The 12866-nt window shown below is 32.4% G+C and overlaps 1 protein-coding gene across 1 annotated transcript; it reads right to left on the bottom strand.

Moving 5' to 3' along the window:
* Nucleotides 1-541: 541 nt before the first annotated feature.
* On the bottom strand, nucleotides 542-2792 carry LOC134236083 (GTP-binding protein RAD-like). The gene is made up of 4 exons (XM_062718267.1): nucleotides 2272-2792; nucleotides 2066-2151; nucleotides 1248-1431; nucleotides 542-1129 (listed from the first exon to the last, which is right to left on the bottom strand). Exons 1-4 carry the CDS (start codon nucleotides 2711-2713, stop codon nucleotides 873-875), a joined length of 969 nt encoding a protein of 322 aa, XP_062574251.1. The 5' UTR covers nucleotides 2714-2792; the 3' UTR covers nucleotides 542-872.
* Between the last annotated feature and the right edge of the window lie 10074 nt (nucleotides 2793-12866).

Genomic DNA, 12866 nt, shown 5'->3' with positions numbered 1-12866 from the left:
TTTCCTTGAATTCTTCAGAAATTATATGTTCAAGTTAATTTCTTCGTTGTTTATTCTGGAATAAGCTTTCCTAGTGGCCTGTTGGAGAATAACATTAAGGAGCAGTTTGTGTATTTCTAGCCATGCAGCTGAAAGAATTTTTATTGAATTATCATTTTCCCGATTCTTGCATTTTTGTTTACAGATCTAAAATTTCAAATTTAAGGTCATATATAAAGATACATATTTTAATTTTAAAATTAAAGAAAATCAATTACCAACAATATCTTTTTATTTCGTGTAATTATGAAATATATGGAGAATATAATTAGAATAAACTAATTACAATTATATAATTAATTTATAAAATATATACGAGCAAAAGAGTTAATTATTACGAGTCATTTCTCTTGTAAAAGTCCTTACAACTGCATACCACAAAATACTAGAAGTTCATCCACACTTCTTATATGTCCATAACCTTTATACACGTTTCATCATATTCGAAATCTTACGTTTGAGAGTTTGGTAATTACTCACAAAAAATGAAAACTGGCTAAGATTATTTTCTTTGATTTATTTATAAATTGAATATCAAATGCGTATGAAAATATAATACATTATGATATATCACAGAAGTCTATAAGTTCATTGTAAAGGATTCTATGAAACATACTCAACAAAACCCTAAACATATATTTAGGCACAATACTGCATGGTCAATAGCACCATCACATTTGGCTTTCTCTTTGATTTGGCATGAACCAAGTTCATCTCTTCCTAAGACAACTATTCAAACGCGGCCTCATACCGCCTTCCATCTTGCAAACTTTTGAGCAATGTCAAAATTCGTCGACTTTGGCAGTCCACAACAATTTATCATTTATTTAAGTTCAAACATCGAACAGATTTGTGCATGGGATTTCCTTATGTCCGATGTTCATGATTTTGTCCAGTAGAATGTTGGTGAACTTGGCTACTTTGTTTCGATTCTTCGATATGCTTTCAGTTGAGCTGGAAATCGAACACCCTTCTTGTTGATATCGAACTTGTCGAACAATACCGACCAGAAGTTCATCAATGTTGTGATTTAACACCACAGAAGTCTCCACATATTTGCATTTATATTTGTCTGCAAGTTTTCTGGCCTCTGTAAAATAGATTTAAAAGGTTAATACAATACTTAATTCATAAGAACGGAATCTGTTTTGAAAAAACAAGAATCGATTTTCGATAAACATTTAACAACAACCACGACTGACACCCACCTTTTTCTGACACGACCCTTGTTCTTGCTAAGTCGACTTTGTTTGCTACTAAGAACACTGGCCTATCAAAGTGGAGTTCTTGACGAATGGACTGCAGCTTTCGGGAGGCGCTTTTGTAGGACTGGGCGTCAATGACCGAAAAGATAACCAGAACTGTGTCAACTGCAGACTGGAACCCTGGAATCTATAAACAAAAGAAGGACAATCATTAATACGTGGCTTTCTTTGAACTTTTGTTAATAACCAGCCGACAAAAATGTTATCTCAGCATCCGCTTAGAAAGAATTATCGATATAAAGAGTAATTTGCTGCAATTCATTGACCTTTAGAAACCTCCTAGCTGCCTAAACTAAATCATATCTTTTCAATTACTAGATCGATCTGCCTTTTGTCTTTTAATGTACGAAAACTGCTTTCAAAAGCATTGCAGACGACGGTGCCGTCTCGCTGGCGACACGTCAATGAAGCTAGACAATATTCATTAATAAGTTTAGAAAAATTGATTTTCTCCCTATCGATTAATTTAGTGACACAGATTTTTATTAACTTGTTGCTCATGTCATTCGATTTTCTTTATGGAAACAGATGTCTGAGTCACAAAATGTGACTCAGGAGTAATGACGTACGAGCTACTATCGCATATTTAAGATAAATCCATGGGAAATTTTGAAAATTCGGCAGCCACAACATTAAGAATCTGCAGGAATCTTGATAACATTGAATAGAGATCATAACAGAGATTAATACTTAAAACAAGTTTTCATTTACATTTTTAATGTTATTTCTGGAAAAATGTGTCATTAAAAAAATATACTCACCATGAAATCTTCCTCTTTGACAAAGGACAACAAACATTCTTCCCCATCCAAACAAACACAAACTTCCTCCTCGTTATCAACCGAGTCTAAAAATTTCAGAAATTCCATGAATTAGTTTTCAATCATTTACAAAATTTGCTCCATACGCTTCTGCTACTAATTAGAACAATTTAGGTTCTTAATTAAATATCTGAATGAAAACTTACCACAGTTATTGATGCACAGTTCCTCAGAAGTTGTGAACTGTCTTTTCAGTGTATTCATTCCCACTCCATCTGATCCTATGACCGCCACCGTAAATCGCTCCATGGGGTGAAGACTGTCGTTTGAATTGTTGCACCCCGTGTTTCTCGATTCAATCTCTTGCAGACTCGTATTGCTTTGGTAACTTGAATTTGTCTCAATACTTAGGGTGCTTTTTCTTCTTATTTTGTCTCCACGATTTCGCAGTCCTTTTGGTGTAATACTAAAAGACCTAACACGTTCTAGTGGAGCTTCTGAAAAGTCAGTCATAAAAGCTGAAGTTGGGACACTGTTTCTTCTTCTAACTTCTATGGGTACTTGTAAAATGCTTGGCTTCTCCATGCTAAATGAAGATGCCCGTTCAACACCGTTTCCTCTGGTCACAGATAAAAAGTTTGCTTCCATATTGCAAGTGTTTTGTCCTTTTAAAAAAATAACTACTGTCCTCTACGAGTCAATTCGTTGTATGCTACTCACGCTATGCTGTTAGAACCTATATACACGTTTGCAGTGAGTCATCGGGCGATGATAACGTAAACATTGCATCTTTTTATAGACAGCCAATCAGATAAAAGGTTTCCGCCCCTTTCTTTGATGCAGCTTCTGTACCTCATTGACAGCTTATCATAGCAACGGCTATATCGGCTCTCCAAGGACAGCGTATTCGTTGACAGAAGGCACGTTATCTCAGATTTCTGATCGGTACTGTAGTACTCCGTGTAAAACGCGTCAGAATCACAGTCCTTATGCAACACCTGTACAATATTACAAATCGCTCGAATGGAAGTGATGTCAATGGTTTCAAGTTTATTGTTTATTTATTATAATTTCTCCGTAAACATTGAAGTTTTCACAGTCCATCGTTATGTTTTTTAACAGTTTGGCAACAAAACAAAAAACACGACCTATTTTAAATAAATATCTTAATGATAAACATTATCGATGTATTTGTAGAATGGTTACTTATTTAATTTAGTTTTTGAGCTTTACACAGTTGCACCTTTATATGGCTTGTGTGTTATCAATTACTAGCAAGTTTTAATCACAATATTTTTAAAACAGTGAATTTTGATTTGTGTCTTATAGACAAAGAAGTATTTTGGAACTTTAAACTGCATTTTTATATTGAGACAATCAAATATTGCTAGTTTTTAAAGTTTTTGAAATTCTAACTGCTGTCTGATTGAAAATTTTGTTTTATTTACGTTTACCTTCTTAACAAAGTAAGTGAAACAAAATCACATTTGTGCTCTGTGTTTATTTCATAATTTAATAATACTTTAAGACATTGCTGATGAATACATAGTAACAGTGCTTAGCTTTACGGTATTTTGTTCCATTTATTATTCTAGAAAGTTGTTCTCAGAGAAATCTCGAAAAATTTAATGATTTTATTGCATAGTTTATATAAAATCAGTTTAATTTTTTTCATATCAGAAAAAGCGGACTTTGATGTTAACTTGTAGCCGGAAGGAAGTTCTATGATCGGAAGTAATCGCGCAAGGCAACAAAAGCGGAAGATAACATTGCGGTCACAGTCCAGCAGTCAAGGCTTTTACAATCGTTGGTTGGTCCATAAAAAGGCATAAATTTTATATCTTGTTTACTACTAACCTCTAATCGTTTTTGCTTTCACGATTACTGATCAAATACGTAATTTCTCAGATATTGGAAAATTCATCTTTCCTGTTTACATCGATCAATGAATATGAATTCTTAAACATGTATGCCTAAACGCATACTAGTATTTACAGCTTTACTTAAAGTTTGAATTTTCTTTTTACCTTTTGCATTTCTAAAATAATGGTAAACATCAAAAAACAAAACAACGAGAAAGAGCGACAACAGGGATAAGGTTGTAGTGACAAGTTAGACAACTTACTGTATTGTTATACAGATCTACGTTTGTTATATTTGTGTGCCAACGCAATCGAAGATTCGGCCCCCGTAATCGAAGTTTTTGCCCTTTCCGCAATTCTGTCTGGCTGTCCGTATGTCTGTTTGTCCGTAAAAAATTTAACTTTGCCCATAACTTTTGACTGGATTGGGCTATGGCATTAATATTTCACATGTGTATTCTTTGTGACAATACCTTTCTTAGGGAACCAACAAATTTGACCTTTTGAGGTTGACCTTGGAGTTTAACACACTTTTACATAAAAATACCAAAAGTATTACTTTGGCCATGACTTTTGAACGGTTTGTGCTAGGACTTTCATACTTCACATGATGTATTCTTTGTGACAAGACCTTCCACTGGATACCAACAATTTTTACTTTTGACTTTGACCTTGGAGATTGACCTACTTTTAATAAAACCTTTAAACTTGACCATAACATTTGAACAGTTAGGACTAGGGCTTTCATAGTTCACATATATAATCGTTGTGACAAGACCTTTCTTTAGAAACCAACAACTTTGACCCTTTGACCCTACCTCTAAAAAAACTTTATCCTTGGTCATGATTGATGAACGGGTGATGCTAGGGCTTTCATAATTCATTATTGTTTTTCTTGTGAGAAAGCCTTACTTTAGGTACCAACATATTTGATTTACAGTTTAGAAAGTTTAACCTTCGCTAGGTTGCAGTATGGGGACATCAATATTTCACAAATTTATCTTGTTTATCCAAAAATTAATTTTACATTCAGACAATGTGTTTCTTGATTTCTTGTGCTATGTTTGGTCAAAGTAAAATGTGCGAAAATAGAGTTCTCGATATAGACACAACCTGTCAAGAAAAGATGTTTCTAAATATCACTTCAGACGACAAAGAAATGTCCAAACCATGTGCGAACTGGTCAGCAACCACTATATTGTCACGTGATCATCTTTTGTTCCCTTTCAGAGAATCCTTTGAATTCTAACAAATACGGAAGATTTGGTTGCTGAAAATAAAAGAGAGAATTTTTCTAACTAGTGACTCGAATCACAATACTTCGTTAAATCATTATTTGTTTACCTGTAAAAAAATGCATATAAATCTTAATTGATTTGACTGACATGATAAAGAATTGTAAGATCTATTACATGGACTTCAATGGATATCTACCATTAAGATTGGTTTTGTTGGAAATATCCAATAAACTGCCATTTTAAATAATGAAAATTTAAACTGAAATTTTTTAATAAATCTTATGAATCTTTGATTAAAGGAGTCTAGCTATGTCCCTTGAATTGCACCAGCTTAAGGAAGATCTGTTATGCAGAATTTTGCAACATAAATTCCCCCATAAGGAAGACTTTGCTTTTTATAGCAATTTATCTGGAGGTTTATTTGTTATGGGTGATGTTTTGCTTTACAAAAACCAGTATTTAAACCAATTCAGGATTTGGCATTTAACATGTGACATGCATTCACAAGTAAAGATTTTTCTTCAATTCCATTGGGCACTTTTCTTAAGTGAACCTAATTTCGAATGTTTTGCGTACTGTTCTACAAAGTGTTCACATCAAACGATTAATGAGATTTTAAGACAAGATTTTATATCAACAAGGTATAATAACTGTCAGGTCTTGAGGTAAAAAATTGATAATGATATTGACCTATTCCTGCAGCCGAAGATTGGTTTGCTATCGGAGAATGGTCGCTCGACAGAGAAATATTGGAACTGTTTTTGTCCTCCTACATAAGGTAATTAGTCGTTTGATAACCGTGCAAAGAGTACGTAATTAACACAGGAAGAGTCGATGTGTTTTGCAGTTTTTCTATCCTGTTTACAAGTCTAGTTATGTTATTATTCCCTAATATGTGAAGTTATGAATTGGTAAAAGAAAAATATCATGATGTAGGAAAAACAAGTATCAGAAACCTAGATACCTGATTAATTCATACCTGTTTAGCAGTTTATTTAGCTTTGTATGTCAATGATCAACAATAAATTGGCCACCATTCTCACAATTTGACCCAGATATAGATATCATTTTAGCTCCTTTATGTAACAGTTTTGGGGTTTTAGGACGGTTGTTTACCTGCATGCATTTTTTATACATGTACTTCTAACAAAACAAAGGGTCGACATAGAAATCATAATGAAGCATACCTCTGCATACCTTGAGTAATGAACATTTTCGGAATCTCAGACACCTGACATCGTACTACAGACAGCGGACTGCAAACAATAGGCGACTTTCGGGGAGCGTATAGAAATACGTTTTAAAACATGTTTATCGTACAGATAATTTATTCTCGGTATACGATTTTACACTACTAGACTTTTCTTCAAGGAGAGAGGTGATACATTCCACACAATGTATTTGTTGTTATAACTCGTGCAAATGAAAACGAAATATTATTATCGAGTTCAATGAAATATATACATAACATTCTAATTACTTTTTTGACATGCTTACTAAAGTGAAAAGTCCGCAGTCCGCTGTAAGTTGTCAGGTGTCCGAGATTCCGAAAATGTTCAACAGCAGGAGACGGAGAGAGGTCAAGTACTAGTACATGTACTTAAAATACGCATGTCAGTTTTGTTTATATCAAAAACATTATAAGGTTGTGTTGAGCTGTTATCTTGTTGATATTGGTGGACGGACTGTTTATTTTTCTTACAGAATTACAGGAAAATTTATTTATTTATTTATTTTTATTTATTTATTTTTATTTTTTTTTTTTTTTTTTTTTATTTTTTTTTTTTTTTTTTTTTTTTTTTTGAAAATAGATTTTTGGTTGTTATTTTACATAATTTCAAATCTGGTTTAAAAATATTTCGTAATAAACAGATACGGTGCAATTATTTTTTTTAATGTGGTCTATTCTTCAATCTTAGCAAATCTTAAATTTAATTCAAAATAATAGCAAACCTCTTTGTGTAATTTATTATATAGTTGATTAAGATTATAATTATAAAAACAGTTTGTCTCACTTCAAACAGCAGAAATACTAAATTTTGAGGCCAAAGAAAACATAAACTCTTTAAAAACTTTGCTGAATTTGTAGTCCAATACATTGTACACATGTTTTTAGAAAGAGGAAAACATGTAAACTTGGCTTTTATTCTAATTATTTCCTAGTAATATTGTAACACTGGCTAAATGATATCTTAAGGACATTTACCTAATAGGACAAATAATGTAAGTACATGTATTTGAGGTCATCCAGAAACAATCTACTCATGATTTTTAAAATATATTAATTTTCTTAATTGATTTAATACTTAATTTATGATTCTAGCACTTCATGGAAACAAAGATCTTACATACAGATATACTGATCCTGCCTGTAAATGATAAATAAAAATTGTTTAATGGATCCTTTTGTTTTTATTTTAAACAAGATGTGTTTGTAAAAATGATGCCCCCGTATGACAGAAATTGGCGAAGGTTGAAGTCTCTCAAATGCAAGTCAAGTCCATGGTCAAGGTTAAAAGGTCAAAATTGTTGGTATAAGGAGGAAAGTCTTTTCACAAGGAATAACACCTGTGAGAAATGAAAGTTTTAGTACTAACCGTTAAAAAATTATGATCAAGGTTAATTTTTTTCTGGACACGGTGGGTCAAACTCTAAGGTCAAGATGAAAAGTATTTACACTGATTGAAAGGTCTTGTCACAATGAATTCACCTGTGAAGTATGAAAGCCATAGCACCAACAGTCAAAACCCAAGGTCAAAGGTATTTTTAAGTGGTTCAAACTCCAAGTCAAGGCCCAAAGGTCCAATTTCGTGGTTCCGAAAAAAAAGGTCGCGTCACATGGAATAACCTTTGAAATATGAAAGCCATAGCCCCATCCAGTTAGAATTTATGGACAAGTTAAAAGTTTTTGAAAAAAAAAAAGACAAACAGACGGACGATGCAAAAACTATATACTCCTGAATCTTCGATTACGGGGGCATAAAAATGTAAAAATCAATTTACTGATAAAAATTTCTTAAAGTTTGGAGGATGGGACACAAAATTAGTTGATGAACTCCGTATATAATAAGATATGCACAAATATATATTAGATACTTGCATTGACTCTCATGATTTGCTGTTTGTGATTCATATAACACTTTAAACCTTTGAATTGTATAATTATCAGTAATTGATTTACACTTTTAAAATTCATCCATCTCTTTTTTACTTTTCATGCAGATGATTAAAATCAACGGTTTTTCTTGGCATCATTACATTTGTCATACTATAACAGCATCAATCTTCAAAGAAAATTAAATGGCATGGAATAAAGCCTGATTTATTAGTGTATTCTGATGCATGTAAGTATGCATCAGGTCATTTTTTTAAAAAAATATTCATATTCTTGACCTCTGAGATAAAACGCGTAGTAAAAGTCAAACGAATTACTTAGAAAAAGACCTAAAATGTTAAGTTTCATTTTTATTTTCAGATTAAAAAGACGTGAAGCAAATATTTCACCCAAATATTCAAAGAGAGATCAAGGCCAAGCCACGTCCCCTATGGCATACAATTTATGTCTGACGTACAACTGATTTCAAAAGGGAAAATATGCAGTTATTTCCCCCAGAAGCACTTTTCTTACCAAAAAAGGTTGCTCTTTCTTTAAAAATCGACATTAGTGTATTAGGGGATATGCATGTGCTTGTGTGGTTTGATTTTTCAGATTGTTGGGAGATTCTAGGAACCATTTTTTGAAACATGAATATGTCAAATCCTTGAGCTTATTTCAAATGTCAACAACATGCATTAATTTCAGCAATAATTCATGACTGCTTCGATATACATTTAATGACATGAATCATCAGTAAAGTTCAAAACCAATTTCTATATAATTGAAATATTTAAAAATCAATAAATTGTATTTTGCAGAAAATCTTCAAAAACATATAAGAATGTTTAATCATTACGTTTATATAAGACAATCAGAACGTCTAGACGACATGTCTCCTTTCCACCCACTGCAATGCATTTGTTTATTTTTTATGCTTCAATAATCATTGAAATTGAATTCTGTTGATCAATTGACCTTTAACTGAAAATTTCCATTTTTTATTTCTGTGAGTAGGAGAGAATACGGTGTGGCAGAAGGGGCATACTCTAAAACCTGGCCTGGCCCCTTTGGCCTGGCCTGGCCTCTAAGTTGGCCTGGCCTCTATTTTGACCTCTAATTTGGCTTCAAACCAAATTTTGGCCTGGCCTCAAATTTGGCCTCTGTAAAAATTTTTGGCCTCAATTTTGGCCTCACTCAAAAATAATTTCTTTTTCAGAATTTGATTGATTTTATTGATTTTTTATTGGTTTCATTTTTTCATAGATTAAGCAGGTAATTAATATTTCTGTTGATATGTAAATGCGAAAATTAAAATAATTATACATTACTTCCAATCTGATTTATTTTTATTGATTATCAATTGATCTGTTGCAATTCTGAAGACTATAACACAGAGCATATAATTTTACTTTCAATAAGACACTCTCTTAATGATTTATTAAATGTGCCTTTATTTTTTTTTAATTTTCATGGTAGGAATGATAATTTTTACAGAGTAAAACATTTAGAAACATCACAATTAAATTATCAAGACAACAAAGAGATGCAAATGAGTAGTACTTAACTAAGAACTAAAAAGAATTTTAAATTTGCCATTTTAAGTATTACTTGTTTAATACAAGTTTTTTTAAACTGTCTTTTAAAAATTTAGAATAAAAAAAATCTGTTTGATGATGTTGACTACTTTTACAAACTGATAGAAAAAAGAGTCAATACTATGATATGCATGTAATTGACCACATTTTATATGATAGGGTTCTAATGGTCTGGTGGTTCTACAGCACAAATGTTAATAAACTATCATCAAACTCAACTTTTGTTTTGATAATTGTAGGTAGTGAAAGTTGAAGCAGGAGATTCTTTATAAATCATGGGTGGCTTAACAGCCTATGCACATATACATGTCATTACTGATTAACTTCAACCTTTAAACTCCCTGTCAAGAACCGTGCTGCAGAATTTTTTGTCATTTGATATCCAATTACAGTGTTACGGCACAGGAACAGAAAGTTATAAATTATCTGATAAAGTTATTTATCTCAATTCTTTTTAAATACCAACTGTTCTTAGATTAAAGTGAACATGAATTTTTAACAGAGTAATCAAATCAGTATAATATAAATATTTTGGTATCTGTCTTGGTATATTTATTTGAAAAAAAAAAATCTTAGGTGCCTGTATTCATATATCACACAGATGATGCAGGCATAACAGTAACACAACACTCCACAGTGTGTGAAAGATGATGATTCATCTACTTAACAAGTGGGAATTTTTCAAGGCTATTAATGACATTTAAATTCACATGAATTATTACTACAGATTTTTTTTTCAATGTTCACAATTTCGAAAACACAAAATAAACTCTGATACTTTTTTTCTAAATAATTATAAGCAAGAGTATCGGTAGCGTGTCTGTATGAAATACATGTAAATAATAAAATAAAATAAGTGTACACTGATCAATTGATAATCAATAAAATAAATCATGTTGGTGGTAGTACATGATTATTTTTAATGTTCATATTTACATACCAACAGAAATATATTAATCACCTGCTTAATCTGTGAAAAAAATGAAATCAATAAAAAATCAATAAAATCAATCAAATTCTGAAAAAGAAATTATTTGAGTGAGGCCAAAATTGAGGCCAAAAATTTTTACAGAGGCCAAATTTGAGGCCAGGCCAACTTTTGAGGCCAGGCCAAAATTTGGTTTGAAGCCAAATTAGAGGCCAAAATAGAGGCCAGGCCAACTTAGAGGCCAGGCCAGGCCAAAGGGGCCAGGCCAGGTTTTAGAGTATGCCGGCAGAGGCAGGTGGGAGAAGGGTAGAGAAGGAAAAACAGTGAATTAAAAAGGGCGACGTACGTGAGTTAAAAGGATGTTGGGAGGGGCTACGTAGAGACTACGATGCAGACAGAAACACCCCTTCCGTTCTGGTTAATTTTAATTACCAAACTAACCAAAGGCAAAATAAATACAGAAATGTTTGTGAAACGCTGATGCCCCGTATGGCAACTCATTGCTTAGTTTTAGGTCTTTCAAAGGTAGCCAAACTCCAAGGTCGGGATTATGAAGTAAGAATGATTACCTAATGTAAGTTCTGTTCACGTGTGAATCTCGAAAGCCGACTTAGTAACAAATGTTTATAGAGGTCTTGGATATTTTTTTTAAGTGGGTCAGCCTCACAGTTCAAAAAGTTAAAAATGTAGCAACCCAGAAAAGGAATACACGGTGATAAGGTCAAAATGATGGTACTTCAAAATATAGCCTTGTCACAAACAAAACATAAATGAAATACAAAAGCCTTATTACCAAATGTAAAAAAAAGTTATTGTAAAGTGTAAGTTTTTGCTGAACTTTGATGACTGGGGCCAAAAAAATGGAGTGCAATAAGGGTTTATATTGGTATTCTTTTTACACTTAGGATCCAATGTATATTGTTGCTTGCAACGGCTCCGTGGAAAGCTTACGTTCGTTTAACGAATGTTGAATTAAGTTTTTGACTTTTCTTTTAAATTAAGTCATTGTTTGATTTAAGTGAAACAAGAACAAGATTGATTACACTATCTATATGTATTGGTCCAGCTGACAAAGCAGAAATATCATTGTCTTTGTTTTTTAGACTCATTTTAGAGGAAATAGGATTTAATAATATATTAGTATATGCAAGTGGTAATCCCACCTATACCATTAGCGCCCTTTCTAAGGAGGAAATTCTTCAAACATAATTACTTCAGTTAAAATAATTTTTTATATTCCCACAATCAAAATGAGCTTGAAATACCTTCTCTGTTTCTAGATTCAAGACTCAAAACAAAAAAACAGAGATATATGGCGAGTTCCAGTAATTGTTCTCTCTTTCTTTACTCCTTATGGGGAAACTTAAGGAGTATTGTACAGCAGTATATTGGAGAAGTAGTGGTACATATCAGATGTGAATACTATAACATCAAAACGCACTGTGACTTTTCAACATTTTATGCAACCATCCCCGTGACAACTTAAAGTTGAAGCTTTTTGACATCGTAGACGGCTGTTGTTTTTTCTTTTTCAATTTAAAAATTAAACTCTTAAATAAACCTAACTTATCAATGGTCATTTGCAAAATTAGATTGCTAAAAATCAATCATTGAATTAATTTTTATTTTTCGTTGTTAATCAATTTATCTTTTTCAATTGAAATCCCCCAAAAATTATATATTGAATAAAAGATATTATATTAAAAGTATACTTCACTAAGCTAAGGAAGAGAACTAAAATAGGCTTTGCCTGCTGCCCAATCTCATTCACTTTTATTTGTGAATAAAATTTTGTATACTAGTAAATAAATAAGCTAAGGAAGAAGATGCTACGTAAACAAATGCTTATAATGGGGTTGTCTTGTAAAAGATCTCTCGCAGGACCTCGCAAGATCTTGTACGATAAAAGGTAACTGTATTCTTTTTTACCGTACTTCATTGACTTTCAGACTGGAATTTCTCGTCACCATGCGTCATCATGTTCAGCGATAACTTAATGCTATCTGACTCAGTATCAATTTGCACAACTGACATTTACTTTCTCTTTCATTTACTCACTTTTGCTCACCCTGTTGCAAGAA

This window comes from Saccostrea cucullata, unplaced genomic scaffold, assembly GCF_032062105.1.
Source record: "Saccostrea cucullata isolate Sc308-1 unplaced genomic scaffold, CSIRO_AGI_Scuc_v1 ctg525, whole genome shotgun sequence".
NCBI classification, from domain to species: domain Eukaryota; kingdom Metazoa; phylum Mollusca; class Bivalvia; order Ostreida; family Ostreidae; genus Saccostrea; species Saccostrea cuccullata.
This window is presented reverse-complemented; position numbering and strand designations above follow the sequence as displayed.

Excerpts from the sequence above, each read along its gene's own strand:
- LOC134236083 (XM_062718267.1), bottom strand. The coding sequence starts at position 2,713 with ATGGAAGCAAACTTTTTATCTGTGACCAGAGGAAACGGTGTTGAACGG. Across the intron at positions 1,432-2,065 it reads TCAAAGAGGAAGATTTCATG|ATTCCAGGGTTCCAGTCTGC; the intron begins GTGAGTATATTT and ends TTTTGTTTATAG. Across the intron at positions 1,130-1,247 it reads AAGGGTCGTGTCAGAAAAAG|AGGCCAGAAAACTTGCAGAC; the intron begins GTGGGTGTCAGT and ends TCTATTTTACAG.